A 17,219-nucleotide genomic window follows, 5' to 3' on the forward strand; every position below is an offset into this window, starting at 1 on the left:
AAAAAAAAAAGTTTCTGAGTACGTGTAATGAGAGTTATGATGAAAAAATTATTTCATCCCTACAAATCCATAACACTCATCACATCTCTAGGTATTTTGTGATTGAAACACGTAGTAATTTCAAATTATAATTTATGTAAATTATTAACTTTTTTTCCCAAAAAAAAAAAAAACCTCTAAGCACATGCATCAAGGACGGAGTCAAGACTTTGATTTAAGGAGGTCAACTCTGACTTCTAGCTCAACGGCTTCTTAGCCGTTGAGGGTTTTTTTTTTTTTTTTTTTTTTGAAATTTTTTTTTATGAGTTTTTGATGTGTGCGCCTGTTGGGTAAATGCAAAATTATTTTATTTAAAACCTTTTAAAGGGCCAGTTGTTTGTTTGAGTAAAATTGGTTAATTGGACTTTTTTTTTTTTTTTTTTTTGTTGTTGCATAAATGTTTTTGGGCTAGTATATGTTGTTTTAAATTTTAGATCTATATATTTTTTAATGGCCTTTAAAATGAGAAAAGTGCTAGAGGTATATTGTTGATATAGTGAGTGATTATTGGTAAGTAAAAAAGTGATGTAAGTGATAAGCTCATATGCGAACCAATAAGAATTTGTACCTCAACAGTATATAAAAATATTGTAGATAAGTTTGTAACGGTAACATTACTTTAAAAAGAATCAAAGATATTGTTAAAGGAGCAAAATGTAATTTTATAGAATAAAATTGCTAAATTTAATGCGTATATATATATATATATATACTAATATATCTTTTTTTTAAATATTGGCCCCCCCGGTCAATTAATGCCTCCATCCCTAACGTGCATGCTCAGAAACTAGTATTATTTAAAGAGCTTCTCCTGTTTGAATTTCTTATATTTTTTGTTCAAAAATGTCTGTCCATCTCTATGTTTAATTAGAGACAAAATTAAAATACAATTTAGTAAAAATACAATTCTAACTCCCACTAAAATATTGCCTAAAAAGTAGGGTCACTCTCCTATAAATTTTCAAAATTTTTTTATCCACTTATAAATTAGATTATCAAAATAAAAATTATATATATAAAATAAAAACAGATTTTTTTTGGCTACAAAAATAGGACTACTAAAAAAAGGTCTCATCGCACGCGCAAAGCACGTGAGATGAGGCTAGTAAGTGAATAAAGCAATTTAAAAATCTACATTGACCCTATTTTTTTAGACAATATTATAGATATATCATTTCTCAAATAAAAAATAATAATAATAGAAATAAAACTGTGCTAATGCCATATAAAATGGCACAATTTATGCCACAATTTGCCAATATCACAACTAGCTGTGAGTAATAAAAAAAATGACCTCACATGTACTTATCACAGCTTCTTTGCCACTCACAACTCTCCGTGTTGGCGAGATGCGGTATAAGTTGTGCCAGTTTTTACATGCCGCAAGCATTATTCATAGATACGTATTATGTATACTCTGAGGTTGTTTGTCTATTTCGTTCCCTCGCTCTCTCTGTACACAAAATCCAACGCACATTGAGTTTTTACTTCTAGGCCCTCTCTCTCTCTCTCTCTCTCTCTTATACACACACATACATAAAAAACTGTGGTCTGTGGACCTTCTTATCTGTGAGTATGGCAGGAAAGCTTATGCACGCGGTTCAGTACTTTGGCTATGGTGGAGGAGCATCTGGTTTGAAGGTTATTTTCATATTCGTTGTTCATTTTTGCAATCACCATTGAATTTTGTCACCTGGGTTTATCCATATTTGTAAGAAGTTTCATGATTGCTGATTACTTGTGTTTAAATTTGAACTTTTAGATTTGAAAAAAGATTGCAGTTTGCAAATTAAGATTATAGTCTGAGGGTTAAATTCAAGACCCATTTCACCACTCTGTGTAATTCTGTGTCTTTGTTTTCAAATCATTTTGGCTCATCATGTGCTATAGTACGAGGTTAAGATAAAAAAGTAGGAAGAATTAGGATGTGTATAGGTGAACTTTTTTTGTTTCGCTTGTTTATCAAGAGGCTTAACTTTGTGTGTGTGTGTGTGTTTTTTTCTTCTTATATGTGAAAATTAATTGAAGCACTTATATATATATATATTTTTTTTTGTAACGAAAATTTTTTATTGGAGACTTATTATGAAATTGGGTTATCAGGGGTTAAAATGATTTCATTTGTATAAAATATTTTGTAGTTTGGTGTTAGGTGATGACAATGATGGGAATATTATATAGACTTGTCAATTGTCATCATTGCTTACCAAGAAAAAGAAGAAAAAAGATGAGCACTATTCTATCTTTTATGTAAAAGATAAGGAAATTGTCACTTGTGATGGAAATCCAAAGTCCATCTGTCCAATTCACAAAATTTGGAATTACAATAAAATAAGAATTTTAAGAAGGGATGAGTATTGTCTCTGTATGTGACAAGTTGGTTTTTTTTTTTTTGGGGGGGGGGGGGGGGGGGGGTGGGGGAATTATGTGGTTTAATCAGTAGTGTTCTCACTTCTCATATAATAATGTAGTCATTAATAAAATTATGAAAAGTTACCACTGAAAGTTTTCGGAGGTTTGCTTTATAAATTTTATCCATTGGAGATATGACAGAAACTCATAGTTTCTGAACTCCCATGTTTGACCTCTAGAGATCTCCTTCATATACGAGCTTTTGGGAAATGCTAAATGTAATCTAAACTTCAAATCCAAGAATAGTTGAAGGGCTTTTTAGATGACCAAGCCAGGAAGATTAATCCCTTAATGAAGGGAAAGAAATCTTCTTTTAAACAGGAACACAAAGAAAACCGAGTCCTCATAATATGGAGTAGAATTTTTAAGAGGATTCCTTTGTATTTGTTTGAGTGTACCACTTGTATAAACCTAATCTAGGGTAAATATTTTGTTCAATGTTTAGTAAGTCCAGAATGTAGAATTTGCGAAGGCGCCTACATTTTTTTAGGCTGCAAGGTTCATGTGATTGTAATTTCTTTAGCAGTTGAACATGGCTATTTTGGAATCTGAATAGTGGATACTTGGCTCCTGTCAATTTCATTAAACTTGAGTTATTCAAAATTTTGAAATAATTGGGTTTAAATGTCTGGCAAAAAAAGTGTTAGGAGATTAATATATTAATTGGGTGCATTTTTTTTTGATAAGTAATAAATTTCATTGATAGAAAAAACAATACAAAAGGCCAAAGCATACATGACATGTATTAAGGTAAGTAAGAGAACATACAGAACCAAGAGGCATAAAAACTACATCTATCAAGCAAATCGGACAAAGAAGTAAAAAAAGAAGACAACTGACGCATTTGTCCACCCAAACAGAGTCTGGAAGGACATGTTCCAAATCCTATTTCTATGTTTACTAAACTTGCCTTGCTAGTTAGCTAGAAGCTCCACTACATCCTTGGGCATAACCCAAGATAATCCAAAAAGTGTAAACACCATGGACCATACTTGGCAACTCTCTGACTATCGGGCAGTGCAAGAGTAAATGATTAATAGTCTCCCCTATCCTCTTACACATACAACACCAATCAATAACAGCAAGCTGATGCTTCCTAAAATTCTCATTAGTCAAAATTCTACCCAATGCCACCATCCATACAAAGAAATTGATCTTTGAAGGCACTTTGGAACTTGACACAGTCTTCTAAGGAAAAAATAATTGGGAAGGGGATTGTAAAACTTTATTGTAGGATCTAACATAAAAAATTCCTTGAGAAGCAGGTTTCCATAGAGCTCATCCACCCCTTCCCCTTTGTACACTCCAGATTACAATAAGTCCATAAAGGAGGAAGCAAACTCTTAACTCCCAATCTTAAACCGATGGAATGGAGTTAATATTCCAGTGGTAACTATCCCTGAGAAAGAAATTAGCTTTGCCACCGATGCATCTTTGTATCAAGCAATTCCATAGAGCTCTTGGAACATCTCCTTTAGAGGAGGTCCTACACACCAAGGATCATGTAAGAATTTAATAGAAGAACTATTCCCCACCTTAAAACTAACACAATGGCGAAAAGTATCCCACCCCTTCCTTATTGTCTTGCAGAGGCAAACCCCATATGGCCCTTGTTCGCTATTGGAACACTAGCAGGCCCCCAACACCACCCCCCCACCCCCCCCCGGCCCCACCACATACTTCCATAATTTGTGTCAATAACCCTTCTCCACAGCGCTTCCCTCTCCAGAGCGTACAGCCATAGCCATTTCCCCAACAACGCTGATTAAAGAGAACCAGATACCCTAAAATCTCGACGAAGCATGTGCACCAAGAAATTCTAGTTTACGTGGTCATGTGCTTAAAACCCTTGGTATTCCTGACTTAAGACGGCTATCTAAGCATTCATGGGCAATTAAAACTGAATCCAAAATGTGCCTATTGCTAACATAGGCGTTTTGAGGAACTGCCACCACCTTATGAAGCACCAACTATAACTCGTTTGCCAAAACTTTGGCCAAGATCTTGTAAATCCTTGTAATCAAACTAATAGGACAAAAGTCCTTAATCTTGATCACCCCAAGTGTTTTTGGAATAAGAGAGGTAAACGTGGCATTAATGCCTTTCTTAAAGGTGCCATGCCCAAGGAAATGATGGAAAACCCTCATAATATCTTCCTTCATGACACCCCCAACAACTTTGCAAACAGCCATTGTGAAACCATCCGGATCTGGTGCTTGATCCCCATTCATGTTCGACACCGCCTTATAAACCTCATTCTCCGTGAAATTCCTCTCTAGGCCATTAGAATCCTCCAACTTAATGGCTGGAAAATTTAGGCCATCCAATAAAGGACGTCAAATGCCTGGTTCGGAGTATAAAGCTTTATAGAAATCCACAATCTTCTCATTATTAGTCTTTTATTTTTGAGCTCCTCTCCATCTACCAGTAATCACTCAATAAAATTATGTTGATGATGTGAATTCGAAAGACTGTGTAAAAAACTTCGTATTTCTATCCTCTTCCTTCAAGAGCATTCTTGATTTTTGCATCCAATTAATCTCTCTCATCAACAGGATCCGTTCAAACTCTGCTTTGGCCTGCTCCCTTTACACCTTTTCATCATCCAGGAACACTCTAGTTTCCTCAGTCTCATCCATTGAGTTAATACTATACAACAAGCAATCTTTTTGTCGAGTAATATTACCAAACTCTCAGATGTTCCACTTTTTCAAATCAAGCTTCAAGGCCTTCAGTTTATTTGCAAGAACAAAGTTAGGGGAAATATTAAACTGATAGGAATCTCACCAACCTTTCACTTTATCTACAAAAACGTCCACCTTAAGCCACATATTTTCAAATCAAAACTGACTCAGCCCCCATTGTACAACAGTGCATACCAGTAAAATAGGTTGATGATCAGACAATAGCCATGGTAGACGCCTCTGGGTAACCAAAGAAAAAAACTCCTCTAAGGACAGAGTGAGTAAAAATCTATTTGTACTAAAATGAGAAAGACTATTGGACCAAATAAAATTTCCACCCTCCATAGGAAGATGAGCCACCAGACCGTGAGAGAAAATGAAATCAGAGAACCATTGCATGGTACTTCCCGCCATCTAAACAACCCAGCTAACTCTTCCCAAAGTAATCTCATATCAGAGGCAAGATTAGGTCCATAAACCCCAGAAAATGCCCCCTCAAAACCAGAAGACGCCAATTTGAAACAACATGGCTAAGAGTAATCTCCCACCACTTCATCTACTTTCTCCATGGTCCTCTTGTCCCACATTAACAATATACCACCTGAGGCCCCTACAGAATCCACATATAGCCAATCTACATGATGACTGCCCTACAAGCTTCTCAACAAATTACTGACTGTCAATCTCTCAAAAGGATCATTCAGCCCACATATTCAAGGTTTGATGCTTCAAATACATAGCTCTGTACTTGCCCTCCTGCTATTAGATGTTTTTCTTCTGGAGCCACCTGCCTCATAATTTACATTGGTTATTAAATTCTTCAATTCTCTGGAACCCTTTGTCTCTGCATTACCTTTTAAGACTTTCTTAGGCTATGATCAAGACTCTCATCCTCCAGATTTGCTTTAACTGCACTAAACAACTCCAAGAAGTCCTCCTCAAAACCATTATATTTAACATCCAGAAACTAACTGAAACCCTTGAATTTCTTCATCACCCCACTGGAGTGAGATTGTTTGGGTCTGTAGTCACTGCTAATATGCTGCCCTCACCTGCCGCCAGAATTGTCATCCTCGGAGGCTCAACCCAACCCATGTGAAGCCAAATTGGCATTTGGGATTGAATTGGGTGTATATTAGAAAAACCATATGAAAAAAGCAGCATATGTGGTCATCTTGAATTTTTTTTTTTTTTTTTTTTTTGAATAACTATAGTTTTTTTAACAAAGCTGAAATTTTATGTTAGGAAAAAGATTGGGGATATGCATGTAATGATTGGGGGGGGGGGGGGGGGTTACACAGATCACTTCATGGTCCAAAGAGTAAGTTATTGGTGCTTTGCTTGTTGCAGAAAGCTCTTTCTGTATGTGGGGAGCCTTGAGGAATAATACTAGAATGCTGGATATGACGCTGCGAACTTTTTCAGCCCTTTCCTTCCAATTCTTTTTTCTTGTTTCTTCATCTTCTCTTTCCTACCCTTATCATTTGGAAGCATTTGTTTTTACATTATACATTGCTGTTTGTGAGTATGAGTACAACCTTTACAAACTTTAGAATGCAAGGAAATTAGATTCCTGTGTGTGGTAACAAATATATCACACATTTGATGATGCATCATCAAGAAATAACTGTTCTATTAACACTATTAATGTGCATAGTCCTATATGGGCAGTGCCGTATTTTGTCATCAAACTTGCTATTTGAAGGATTTATTGACTGATATGACATTTTCTTAGGAACATTATATCCAAATATTGTCTAGATATTTGTTTGCTTATTTTATCTTCTTTTTATTTTATTTTATTTATTTATATATTTTATAATTATGAAACTCATATATGTGTTGAAATTCATGTTTCTGTGAGTTAATTTCATCCCTGCAGCTATTGAAAGGAGTAAGCAGATTTCAGGTACATACCATAAAATAAATAATAGAATCATTCTTTAGGCTGGCCTGTGTTAGGGATGACAAGTTGAAGATTGTGTCAAAGTTCTGTTTTTTTCTCCCTCCAAACCTCAAGAGAGAAGTACTAAGGGCTCTGATGTGGTTTTGTTTGACAAAAAATGAAGAACCAGGGACTTCAGGTTGAGAAAAAAATTGAATTTGCTTTGATGTAGTTTTGGAATAGCATGGATCCTCATACCTTAATGAATTGGATTTGTGGTTACTGAAAATAGAGTTAGGGTTATGGTACTTAGGTGAAGTATATGATTTGATGATAATGCAGGTATCTCACCTCTACGATATTGTTCCTCATGATGACGAAGCTTAAGTGGCTGAAATCAGGCTCGCATTGGGAATGCATAAAGGGTTAATTCAATGAATGATCCGTGATGTTTATATAAATTTCCTTCCTTTATTTGGTCTCAGTTCTGATTGTAATTTTGGGTAGGGAAGCTTTTGCTAGTGAAAGTCCCATCTTGTGATTATGATATTTGTTAACAACTTTATTGTGTGGCTGCACCTTGTCGGTACTTCATTCTTTTTTGACTTCCTTAGAAGCCCTGGTCTCAGAATGTTTAATCATAGCCTTTGTGGAAACTTAGTGACAGCTTGTGGTCCCAAAATCTTTCTAGTTGGAAACTTAAAGTTGTGATTGTAGTTTTGTGGTTTTATTTTCTGTAAATATTTTCCTTGCATTTGCTGCTTGCTTTACAGAGCTATAGTGTTAGAATTCTTTGAAATTATGTTAAGTGTACCTGTAGGTGCTTTTAAAGATAAATATATTTCACATTTATTGCAGCATGTTGAAGTTCCAGTTCCCATTCCAAAGAAGGACGAGCTCTTGCTAAAACTGGAAGCAACTAGTCTAAATCCAGTTGATTGGAAAATTCAGAAAGGTTTGCTGCGGCCTTTTATGCCTCGCAAGTTCCCTCACATACCTGGTAATTCTTTGTTGTTTGTGGTTCTGTTAGCAGAACTCTTTTGCAAAGCCCTTTTTACCTAGGGAAGTCGTTTAATACATACATTTTGTTGATATTTGTGAAGCTGAGTTAAGCCATAAGTTGACTTTTGATTCCCTGTTACTATATTGAAGTCTCAAACAGTTAATTTTTGACAAATATGCTGACAAATAGTAAGTGCTAAGCATGACTGAACACATAATAAAATTTGTAGATACCCTGTTCAAGTTAAATAATAAAGAAAAAAATTATGACTGTATTTTATGGATGCTCCTTTAGTGGCAATTTGTGTATTAATCACAAGGATGCATATACATGTTTCTTCAATACCCGCATATGCAAGCAGATACCAATAGGGAATTTTCTTCTTTTTTCTTTCTTTTTCCAGGGCACAAGGATTGAATGTTGTGCTCTTACCCTCCTTTTCAAATCCCATGCTTGCAGCACCATGCTATGATGTGTTTCTCATTACATGTAAAAAATGTTTTCTTAATGTGCTTAACTCAAATGACTTCATGGTGGACAAGGTTTCAGTTTTAAATGGTGTGACTTACCGATAATTATAAAATAATTAGAATAAAAGTGCTTCCTTACACTATTTCTCCAAGTTAGTTTGAATTGGGTGACTGATGCAGGGAGCAATAAAATCATCTAAGATTTTATTTTTGAATGTATTTTCCTATTTGTGTTCTGCATCAGCGACTTGGCTGGTTCAGGCTACTCAATTTGGCATGAAGAAGAACACCTTATTATTATTGTATGGGTTTTATAGTTCAACTACTTATGTCGATTTAAAAGGGTAGGAGCATGTGACATCTCCTTCAATAAAAGCATGAAAATAGCCTTAAGATTATGAACTTTGAAAGCCAAAACATACATTTATGTCATTCATGTGGTGCTGACGATTCTATAACCATACAGACATCATATATAAATGGTATTAATTTTTTAACCAATGAGTAGTTTAGTGATATATCTTTTGAACTGAACTTCTTGCTGATGGTTGATTGTTGCAAATTTTTGTGAAGTCTTCCATCTCTTCCTTTTGCTGAACATATTTTCTGTTGGAAAAGGTACTGATGTGGCAGGAGAGGTCGTAGAGGTTGGACCAGGAGTCAAAAGTTTCAAAGCTGGTGACAAAGTTGTAGCTGTGATTAGCCATTCTGTGAGAACTCATTCTTATTCCTTTGGTTATATATTTCCTTCTATTAATAACTTATATGCCATCCTGTTATCATTCTTTTCTTAATAATTTAAATTAGAGCCTTATCCTGAGTTTTGAGTTTCACTGAAGTTGAACCCACTTTTATACTTTATATTTTCAAAGTAATTCTAATTTTAAAAAGTCAAATTAAAAGAAGGGAAGATGTGGGATTTGTCACAGTGATTATATTAAATCTCTAATTTTCTTCTCCCCTTCCCATGTCATTAACTGGAATGAAATAAAAAAGGGGGAATATTAGCACATCTGGGAAAAAATAAGTAATTTCTATCAATGCACATATTAAAACCTGAACCATATAGTACTTACTCCTCTTCTCTATGTGGTAGGACCTTGGGCCAAAACCAACTAATCCTTTAAAAAAGGGAAAATATTAGCACATTTGGGAAAAATAAGTTTTCTATCAATGCACATCCTAAAACCTGAACCATATAGTACTTACTCCTCTGCGCTATGTGGTACGACCTTGGGCCAAAACAAACTAATCCTTTTCTTGTATTGTTGATATGTAAGGTTTTAAATTCCATTCCTTGGTAGACAACAAATGCCAATTTTTTTCTTTGACAAGAAATAGACTTCTTCCCCAATCAAAGAAAACTCTGAAAAGTAACCAAAAAATAGAAAATATTTATTTTGCTCATGAAATTACTAGATTTATTAATGATTTTCTATGCAAGCCAAATAATAATAAATAAAAAATTCTGGGTCATTTTCAAGGTTTCAATCAAAACACAAGAAAATCAGTTAGTTTTTTTAAAAAAGGGAAAAAGGAAGTTCCTCATCTATGTTGGGGTAGTTCACAATTTCCCCCTCAATCTTTGGAATAGAGCAATGTCCCCCTCTATATTTTGGAAATGAGCAAATTCACTCATTCCTGTATCATTTCAGTTAAATTTGACAGAATCTTTTGATTTCTAGCATAATTTATTGTGCAAATTCTAAAATAGCCCCAACTAAATATGAAAATACTCGAAATACTCCCAATGTCAAACCCGGGTAAACACAACCCGAATAAATCTCTCGAAGTCTCTTGAAACCCCATATGGTCAATCTCTTGAAGTCAACAGCAACAATTCACCTGGTACAGTAATGCTGTTCTTTTCGGGTTTCTTGCTGAGACGAAGCCAAAGTTGTTGGTTTTCTGACTATTCTCTATTGATTTTCTCTGTCATTGGCTTACGGTGATGAGGGTGTAATTTCATTTAATTTGATGGAGGGAGAGGGTGTGAGATTTGAAATTTGAGAACATTGGGAAATATAATATGGAGTTCGCATGTACCTGTGTGTTTCTGCCGTGTAACAAGGTTTTGGCAGGGATAAATATCTTATTGGTTGAGGGGAATGACTGGCAGCCACTCTTACTTGAGAATTTTCATACTGAATCTGGGATTTTCAAGTCCTTGACTTTTGTTGTAATTTTTGGTCTGGGTGTTTTAATAATTTTTGTTCTATAATCTAGGTTTTGGTTTACCTGGTTTTTTATTTCAAGAGATTTACCTGAGTTTTGTTTACTGTTTTGACACTGGAAATTTTTCAGGTATTTTCATATTTTCTTGACAGTAATTTAGACTTTGCACAATGGAATGTTTCAGGAATTAAATATTCTATTAGGTTTAATTGAGAGAGTAACGGAATGGGGGGTATTTTCTCATTTCCGAAACATAGAAGGGGACATCGCTTTGTTCCAAAAATGTTTTCTGTTGAAACAAACTATGAATATACTATACTATAGTGTCATCTCTATTCACTGAAAAGGAAAACAATTCAAGGATGAAAACTTAAAACGCACATCTGCACAACATAAATCATGTAAAAAACAATGGTGGCTCCTATCCCGCACAACATATGTCTCCCACAACTAATGTGCTTCCCCAGACTCACCCTATGAGCACCCCTAACCCTAGCAAAATACTAATGGCAGTAAATCTCCTAATATTTTTGCCCCAATTACCCTCCAAAGAAGATGCCTTTCTGTAGCATAATGCCAAAGCCATTTTCTGGAAGACCTTGGTTAAAAATGCCAAGCTTCTTACTACCTAAACCTCCATATTGAATTGGGGAACAAATTGCCCAACCAAAGTGATACTGCACCTCCTCCGCTATACTACCTCATAGAAAATCCTTTTGCCACATCTCTAACCACTTAACAACACAAACTAGTTTGGGAACGAAAAAAACTTAAAGTATGTAGGTAACCCTAAATGTGCTTTTAACCAATGTGACCCTTCATTTGGACAAATAAATTTTCTTAAATCATGCTAATCTCCTTCAGGTCCACCCATCAAAGAATTAGTGTACCATCCTTCAACAGAAGATAAGAATTTAGTAACCCTCCCTTACTCTCATTCCCAACTTGAAAACCTGACACTATACCTTCCTTGATTGCTTATTAGTCATAGAACTAAAAACCACCATCACCATAACAAGCAAAGGAAGCTATCAAGTATCCCCCTGACATAACCTACAAGTACTACTGAAAAAGAAAACCAGTCAGGTGCCCCATCTACCAGAATAGAGAATCTAACTGTGGAAATGCAGCAACCCGTGTCCTTCATTTAGCCTCCAAAATCCATCTGCTCCCTCAAATATAACATGAAATTTCAATCTAAGTTATTCAACATTTCTGAATGTGTCATTTCAACCTGCTATCAAAATATTCATTTGAGATGAGAATCAAATCCAAGACATGGTGCTACCTGACATAGACACAGTGCATGAAGAAGTAAATGGGGAGTCTTAGTCTCTTTTTTTTTACCTGACATAGACACAGTGCATGAAGAAGTAAATGGGGAGTCTTAGGGTGTGTTTGGATAGAACTTATTTTGCTGAAACTGAAAACTGAAAATATTGTAGCAAAATAATTTTTAAATGTGTGAATAGTACCGTGGGACCCATTTTTAATGAAAAAGTTACTGAAAAGTGTAATTTGTGGGTCCATGAACAGTGCACATATGCACTGTTCACGGCAAAAAGTCAACATTTGCAGTAACGTGCACTGTTCACGGCAGAAAGTCAACATTTGCGGTTACTGTTCAATGAACAGTAACTGCATTACTCCAAAACAAAACGCGTGAAAAAAAAAAAAAAAAAAAAAAAACAGAAACGCAGGAACAAGAAACGCAACGCAACTTAAGTCGAACCCAAACACACACTTAGTCTCTTTTTTTTTTTTTTTTTTTGATAGGTAAAAGAGTAATATTATTATATATAAAATAAATAAAAAAAGAAAGAGGAGAAAGAATACAGGTTGTTCACGATAATGAACAAAGAACAAAAAAAAAAAAAAAAAAAAAAAAAGAAAAGAAAAAAGAAACAAAGAAATATAGGAATCAAGAAGCTATGTTAAGAGACAAGAGAGAAGAACAATCCAAGAAATCCCAACACCGAGACTAATCTAAGAGAGTCCACTGACACAAATCTATCACTGAGGCAACTATTTCTCAGTAAAGAACGCCAATTACATTCTGTCTAAATAATCCACATAAAAAAGCTTGAAACCAAATTCCAAACATCGGAATTATGTTTTCCAAGCCATTGCTGCCAACAAAACAATAAGTCAGCAACAAAACCTGGCATGACTCAATGAATCCCAAACAACGGAAGCATATGCACCCACAAAGAATGTGCTAATGGACAAAAAATAAGAAAGTGATCCACAAATTCCTCATTACAACAACACATACAATACCGATTTTCCAAAGGGCAACCTTAAAGTATAAGATTATTTAATGTAAGAATCTGGCTATGAGCTGCTGTCCACATTTAAAAAGCCACCATTTTAGGAACTTTTGCTTTCCAAATGCCCTTCCAAGGGAAAATAGAAGTAGGAACATCCAAATCTTATGGTAGAAAGGCCGAGTATCAAACCTACTTCCATTAAGGCCCTAACATACACTGTCAATTCCAAAACCCCAAGGAATCTGAGATTGAATAAATTGAAGAAAAGAGAATGATGCCCCTAACTCCCAGTCATCGAAATCCCTATAAAATCTTAAGCTTCACACTCTGTCATTTCTACCCATTGGAAGACACAAAACATTAGAAATACAAGCTTCCTCGTTGACTGAACACTCAAATAACCCAGGGTAAAGAGTTTTGAGAGGATTCTCCCCAAGCCACTTATCATGCCAAAAAAGAATATGAGAACCATCACCCACCGCAAAAGACAAGTGCTTAGAAAAGCTCTCCCACCTTTCACTAATGCTTCTCTGCCATAAACTACACCTATGGGCCCTTCTACAAACTTTAGTACTCCACCCCCCTTTCCCCTCTACATATTTCATGGCAATAACCCTATGCCAAAGATGAGTAACTTCATGGCCATATCTCCGGAACCATTTCCCTAATAAGGCCTGATTAAAATGATACACCCAACTCAAGAGGTAAGCACCTTTTCCCAAGCCACTAATGGGTGTTTGAAACACTCCTTTGAGGAACCCCACAAAAAATTTCTCTAAATTCTTTCTAATTTAGCAGCCATAGCTTTTGGATAGTAAATAGCAAAAGAAAATATGTCGGAAGATTTGAAAGGGTACTTTTCAACAAAGTGAGTTTACCACTTTTTTATAATTACAGTCACTTCCAACCCAAAAGCTTCTTCTCCATCCTCTCCAAAATAGGATTCCAAATAGAGGCTGTCTTATACGGAGTACCCAAGTGCATACCCAAAAATTTCATAGGCAAACTACCCATCTTGCATTGAAGAATATTAGCCAGTGTGAAAGTTACTCACCTTCCCAATAGGGACAATCTTACTTTTTTCCCATATTCACCTTCAAACTGGTAAAAGCTTAAAAACAATAAAAAGCCAACCCAATCGAAAGCAATTGCTCCCTAGAAGCATCACAAAAAAGAATGGTATCATCTGCAAACATAAGGTAGAAAATAAGATCACTATCCTCAGTTTTCTTTAGAATCCTACTTAAAACCTCCATAATCAAAAGGAAGAGAAGAGGAGACAACGGATCACCTTGACTTATACCTCGTTAGCTTCCAAAGAAACCAGCAGGAGATCCATTAACTAAAACTGAGAAACGAACAACAGGGACACATGTTACATGATGATTGTAGCTTCCAGAAATAGTAATTGATTATTTAATAGAAGCTGCCATTTATCATGTGCAAAATAGAAAGGCAGGTAGTTACAAGCTCAGCGTACATGTTACATGATGATTGGTTGTATTTGTTAGAGAGCTGTTATTCTGTTTTCCCTAATGGCTAATTAGTTCAGGCTGTATAAATACAGAGCATCAGTTGTAATCTGTAATTTAGATTAAGAGCAATAATAATCTCTTCCATTTTTACTTTACATCTTGCATTTACGTTTCCTTAACTTTGCTTAATTGAACAGTGCAAGGGAACATTACAATAATAAAATGGTGGCATGGCTAATTTTTAAAACAGTTGGAAATGTCTACTGCTGGTCAACAGAGATTTATTTTGAAATATAATTGCTTCATACAGTAAAATTATTAATGGTAATCATGTGGAATATCAAATACTCCAGAGGAAACTTATTGTAATTAGTAAGTCATGGATGCAAATCATCACTTTCTTCTTCCATGAAGCTTGACCATACAAGAAGCCCTTGTTTTCCATCACTTTTCTACTTCAACTGATCAACTAAATTAATTTTTTGTTATAGTTAAACTAGCCTGTGTTGCTTTTCGTTTGATATCAGCAATAAATGTTTGGGAGTAACCTTACAAATGCATTTTCTGGAACCTATCCTAGAAATATGAGCCTGTAAAACTGAAATATCTAGATTGTGGATTGTTGTGGCCCATGGAATGGGAATAGGAAGTGTATGCCACTTATCTGGGCATATGGAATGCTGGACTTATATGTAAAAGTATAGATAGTTTCACTAGAAGTTAGAATTTAATAAGGTAGTTGGCTAATACTCCTTATTTAGCCCGGTATTAGTCAAGAATATAAATATATATAAGATTTTGATTTTATTTTCTATATTGCTTTTTAGAAAGATTATAAAAGAGAAGAAAAGGTTGAAAATTTTGTGATTTCCAGAACTAGTGTACTGGAATTTTTAATTCACCAGGGTAGTAGGGAATTCTTTTCACTAGGCTGTAACATACATTGGCCTAGGCTTCCTTGAATTTGTTCTTTTTTGAAAGACTACTTCTGGATTTGGGATACATACAGTGGTTATCTATATAGCACATTCCATTCCTGATTCATCAGTCATCCATGTTTTACATTTTGAGGGTATGACCATCCTTGCTTTAGATAGTATGTGCATGGTTTCTTGCATGATGTTGGAAAATTCCTTGTAGCAAATTGTGCGGAATTTCTGGTCAGTGGATATTTCAACTGTGATAATATAAGTTGCTGGTATTAGCCATACTTATTTTTGTCTGTTGTCATGTTATATATTGACAGGATGGAGGTGGATTAGCTGAGTTTGCTGTGACCAAGGAGAGGCTGACAGTCTCTAGGCCAGCTGAAGTTTCAGCAGCTGAAGCTGCAGGCTTACCGATCGCTGGTCTTACAGCTCACCAGGCCCTCACCCAACAGGCTGGGATCAAGCTTGATGGAACTGGCCAGCAGAGGAACATTCTGATTACTGCCGCCTCAGGTGGTGTGGGTCACTATGCTGTTCAACTGGCAAAGCTTGGAAACACTCATGTGACTGCTACTTGCGGGGCCCGCAACATTGACTTTGTCAAGAGCTTGGGGGCTGATGAGGTTCTCGACTACAAGACTCCAGATGGGGCAGCTCTAAAGAGCCCATCTGGTAAGAAGTATGATGCTGTGATCCACTGTGCAAGAGACATTCCTTGGTCAACCTTTGAGCCTAATTTGAGTGCAGATGGGAAGGTCTTAGATTTGACTCCTGGACCTGGTGCCATTATGACGTTTGTTGTAAAGAAACTTACCTTCTCAAAGAAGCAGCTATTGCCTGTATTATTAAGTGCCAAGGGTGAGAACCTGGATTATCTTGTTAAGTTGGTGAAGGAAGGTAAACTTAAGACTGTGATTGACTCGAAGCATTCCTTGAGCAAGGCTGAAGATGCTTGGGCTAAGAGTATTGACGGCCATGCTACTGGGAAGATCATCGTGGAACCATGAGCCCATATGTAAGAATAATATGCTTGGAATTGTTGAGTTTGAATGTACTTAAATAGTGGTTTTTATAGGTCATGTACATAAAGAAAACACGATATATGCAGTTGAAAGGGGCATTTGACCTGAATCGATATTGTGAAATCATAAGTAATAGGTGGTTATTATTTGTAGATATTCTGTCCACAACTTTGCATCACAGAAGCTTGTATGTTTGAACATTGAAGTACAAACGTTAAGGAATATTTCATGTTTTCCCTAGTGTATGTGTTTGTCTCTGTTTTTTTGTCTTGGATTTTTTTTTTTTCTCGCCATATACTTAGTCATTTACAATTGGAATGAACTTTGATCTGCATAGTTTTTTAATCCGAAGAGTCTGATATTCTATGTTAGCGTAGTATGACGAAACGCCCCGTACATTTGAAGGCATTAGAAGTTGGATTTTGCTGTAATAAGATTGCCAATTAATGTGCAAGATCCTAAATGAGAGAGAGAGAGAGAGAGAGAGAGAGAGAGAGAGTCTTTAAACCGTATATTTCACTTTTAACAACTTTTAATGCTTGTAAGCATGGTTTTGAGAATTGAGACTCGCTTAATAAATTCCATGTTAAGACAACCCACTTTTTCAATTAATGGTGATTCCATGCTAAAGAGCGGCAAATTTCAATTGAATTTCATCCAAAAAGAAGTTTCAAATGAAAGCAATGTACCAGAGTAGATAGTAATGCAATGATTACATCTCTAATTACGGTGCTAGTGCTACTGGTTTCATTTTGCTACAAAAAGGAGCTTTATGCACTAAGCCGGATCTTCTTGCTCAAAAGTGATTTTAATCTCAAGTTTGAGTGATGTTTTTAGTCCTTGACAAATTTTATA

The 17,219-nt window shown here is 35.6% G+C and overlaps 1 protein-coding gene across 1 annotated transcript; it reads left to right on the plus strand.

Annotated features, from left to right (window-relative positions):
• The first annotated feature begins 1,381 nt into the window (after positions 1–1,381).
• LOC126699023 (chloroplast envelope quinone oxidoreductase homolog) lies at positions 1,382–16,604 on the plus strand. The gene is made up of 4 exons (XM_050396571.1): positions 1,382–1,680; positions 7,879–8,020; positions 9,112–9,203; positions 15,660–16,604. The coding sequence occupies exons 1-4, from the start codon at positions 1,615–1,617 to the stop codon at positions 16,347–16,349; spliced, it is 990 nt and encodes a 329-aa protein (XP_050252528.1). The 5' UTR covers positions 1,382–1,614; the 3' UTR covers positions 16,350–16,604.
• The last annotated feature ends 615 nt before the right edge of the window (positions 16,605–17,219 follow it).

This window comes from Quercus robur, chromosome 9 (assembly GCF_932294415.1).
Source record: "Quercus robur chromosome 9, dhQueRobu3.1, whole genome shotgun sequence".
Taxonomy (NCBI): domain Eukaryota; kingdom Viridiplantae; phylum Streptophyta; class Magnoliopsida; order Fagales; family Fagaceae; genus Quercus; species Quercus robur.